Source organism: Oscarella lobularis, chromosome 6, assembly GCF_947507565.1.
Source record: "Oscarella lobularis chromosome 6, ooOscLobu1.1, whole genome shotgun sequence".
Classification (NCBI taxonomy): Eukaryota; Metazoa; Porifera; class Homoscleromorpha; order Homosclerophorida; family Oscarellidae; genus Oscarella; species Oscarella lobularis.
Window position 1 is genome coordinate 2,375,809 of NC_089180.1, and position 2,578 is coordinate 2,378,386.

The 2,578-nt window shown below is 46.1% G+C and overlaps 1 protein-coding gene across 1 annotated transcript; it reads left to right on the forward strand.

Annotated features, from left to right (window-relative positions):
• The first annotated feature begins 572 nt into the window (after positions 1 to 572).
• Positions 573 to 2,210, forward strand: LOC136188175 (uncharacterized). The gene has a single exon (XM_065975908.1). It carries the CDS (start codon positions 573 to 575, stop codon positions 2,208 to 2,210), a length of 1,638 nt encoding a protein of 545 aa, XP_065831980.1.
• The last annotated feature ends 368 nt before the right edge of the window (positions 2,211 to 2,578 follow it).

The following is a 2,578-nucleotide window of genomic DNA, read 5'->3' on the forward strand; positions in this document are numbered from 1 at the left end:
GTCTAACTCCTGAGGCTGATAGAAAAGCGCAATTTGTTCAAATCTACTTCTTGGGCGATGGAAATGAGCAAGTTGCTACAAGGACCACCGCTGTTCCGGGTCTAAATCAAAGAATTGTTTCCGATCTCCAGCGAATGCTACATGAAAACAATTCGTATATTCGCAGCCTAAAACAAGCTCAGTTTGTTTCTCAAGACAGCGAAAGTTACAAGGTCGTCATTGACGCTGAAAAACGACCGAGTCGTCAACACGCCCGTAGATACAACGTTCCATCCTGCAACGATGTCGCAGTGTTATTGGTAGGAGAACAAAAGGGGAAACGAGATATCGTCCTCAGAACACAAGATAACATCCTTAGAAAGATCTCTGAGACTCACCGCAGCTACGATCCACTGCAATACCCTATTCTCTTTCCACGCGGAGAAGACGGATTCTCTTTAGCGCAACCGTCGCCCGTTGGAGAGAAAGTCACCGCTATGAAATTCTACGCCTACCGGTTGATGGTCCGTCGTCAACCGGATTTCAACACGCTACTTCGGTGCAGACGAGCAATGCAGCAATATGTCGTAGACATGTACGTCAAGATCGAAACTGATCGACTAAATTTCGTGCGATACAATCAGAAAGAGTTACGAGCCGAGACGTATTCAAATTTTGCTGATGCTCTACTCACTGACAACGCCGATCCTCGCGACGTTGGGCAAAAAGTAGTACTACCTTCGTCCTTCAGCGGCGGACCGCGTTACATGCATCAACGAACTCAAGATGCAATGTCATACGTTCGGAAATTTGGCAAACCATCGCTTTTTATTACCATGACCGGTAACCCAAAGTGGCCGGAGATACAGCAAGAACTCTTCCATCGCCAGCAAGCGAACGATCGACCCGATATCGTTGCCCGCGTTTTCCATTTAAAGAAAGAAGCTTTTTCAAATGTTTTGACAAAGGAGTGCATATTTGGAAAAGTGTCAGCTCACGTCTCTACGATCGAATGGCAAAAGCGAGGACTTCCTCATGCTCACATTTTACTTTGGCTGGCAAGTCCGCTAATGCCGGGCGAGATTGACGCTATTATTTCGGCGGAAATTCCTAACAAGGACAGCAATCTCCGTTTGCATGATATTGTTGTCACAAACATGATGCATGGACCGTGCGGAGAAACGAATCTTTCGTGTTCTTGCATGGAGGATAATAGATGCAAAAAGGATTTTCCAAAAGATTTCTCTCAAGAGACGGTTTGTGGTAATGATGGTTACCCACTCTACCGTCGGCGCAGTCCTGGACAAGGCGGTCATACCTGCACTAAAATTGTTAACGGGCGTACCGTTGTTATAGACAACAGATGGGTCGTGCCGTATTCTCCGTACCTCTGCGACGCGTTTAACTGCCATCTCAATGTGGAGGTGTGCAACAGCATAAGAGTCATACAGTACGTCATCAAGTATCTTATGAAAGGATGCGACATGGCATCATTTGTTCTGCAAGGCATAAGTCCCAACGACGAAGTATCGCTTTACCAAGCAGCACGATACATTAGCTGCAGTGAGGCGTGTTGGCGAATTTTCGGATTTTCAATCCACGACCGATATCCTTCAGTTGTCCAACTGCAAGTTCATCTTCCTAACGGACAACGAGTTCTCTTCACAGAAGAAAATGCCTCCGAGATAGCCGCATCGCCGCCCAATACAACATTAACAGCCTATTTTAAATTATGTTTGAAATATCAGTCAGCGGACAACGAAGTGAGAAGTGCCGATGAAGAATTTATCCAGCATTTACCATATATATCCGTTTCGGAGTATTTCATTTTTGAAAACACAACAAAGACGTGGAAGCCTCGCAAAACTGGCAAGTCCGTTCAATTGCCTGATGGGAGGTTGACCAATTTTAAGCAATCGGCTGTTATTGGACGAATTCACGCTGTCAGCCCGAAGCAGACAGAGTGCTTTTATGTTCGTCTCCTTTTGCACCATCGATTCAACTGCACGTCTTTCCTTGACCTTCGAACTGTCAACGGCCAAGTGAAAGACACTTTTCGCGATGCCTGCCTCGCGCACGGCCTTTTACAAGACGATTCCCACTGGAGACGCTGCATGGAAGAGGCTTCAGTGTCTGCATCACCTTACTCCATGCGACACCTTTTCGCTGTATTGCTAACTTCTTGCAACCCGTCAGAGCCACTAAAACTTTGGGACGCTAATAATGGCTAATTGAACGAAGCATTCTCGCTCCGCATAACGATACAGTAGACGAAGTAAACCATCTTATACTTCAGAGAATTCCAGGTGACACCGTCACCTATCAATCGATCGACACTGTTCGACACGAAGAAAATCCAGTCATTTATCCCACCGAAGTTCTCAACTCCTTGAAGCCTTCCGGACTGCCTCCTCACCTACTTCAAGGACAAACGCTCAGGGTGACCGGCGTTCATCTTCGTCAACAATGTTTCAGTCATGATCAGTTCTACGTAGCCTGCAGTCGTGTATCAGCAAAAAGAAATCTCTACCTATACTTACCGTCGGAAGAGACATCCGTTCGCAACGTTGTCTATCAAGAAGTCTTTTCTTAGAATAAC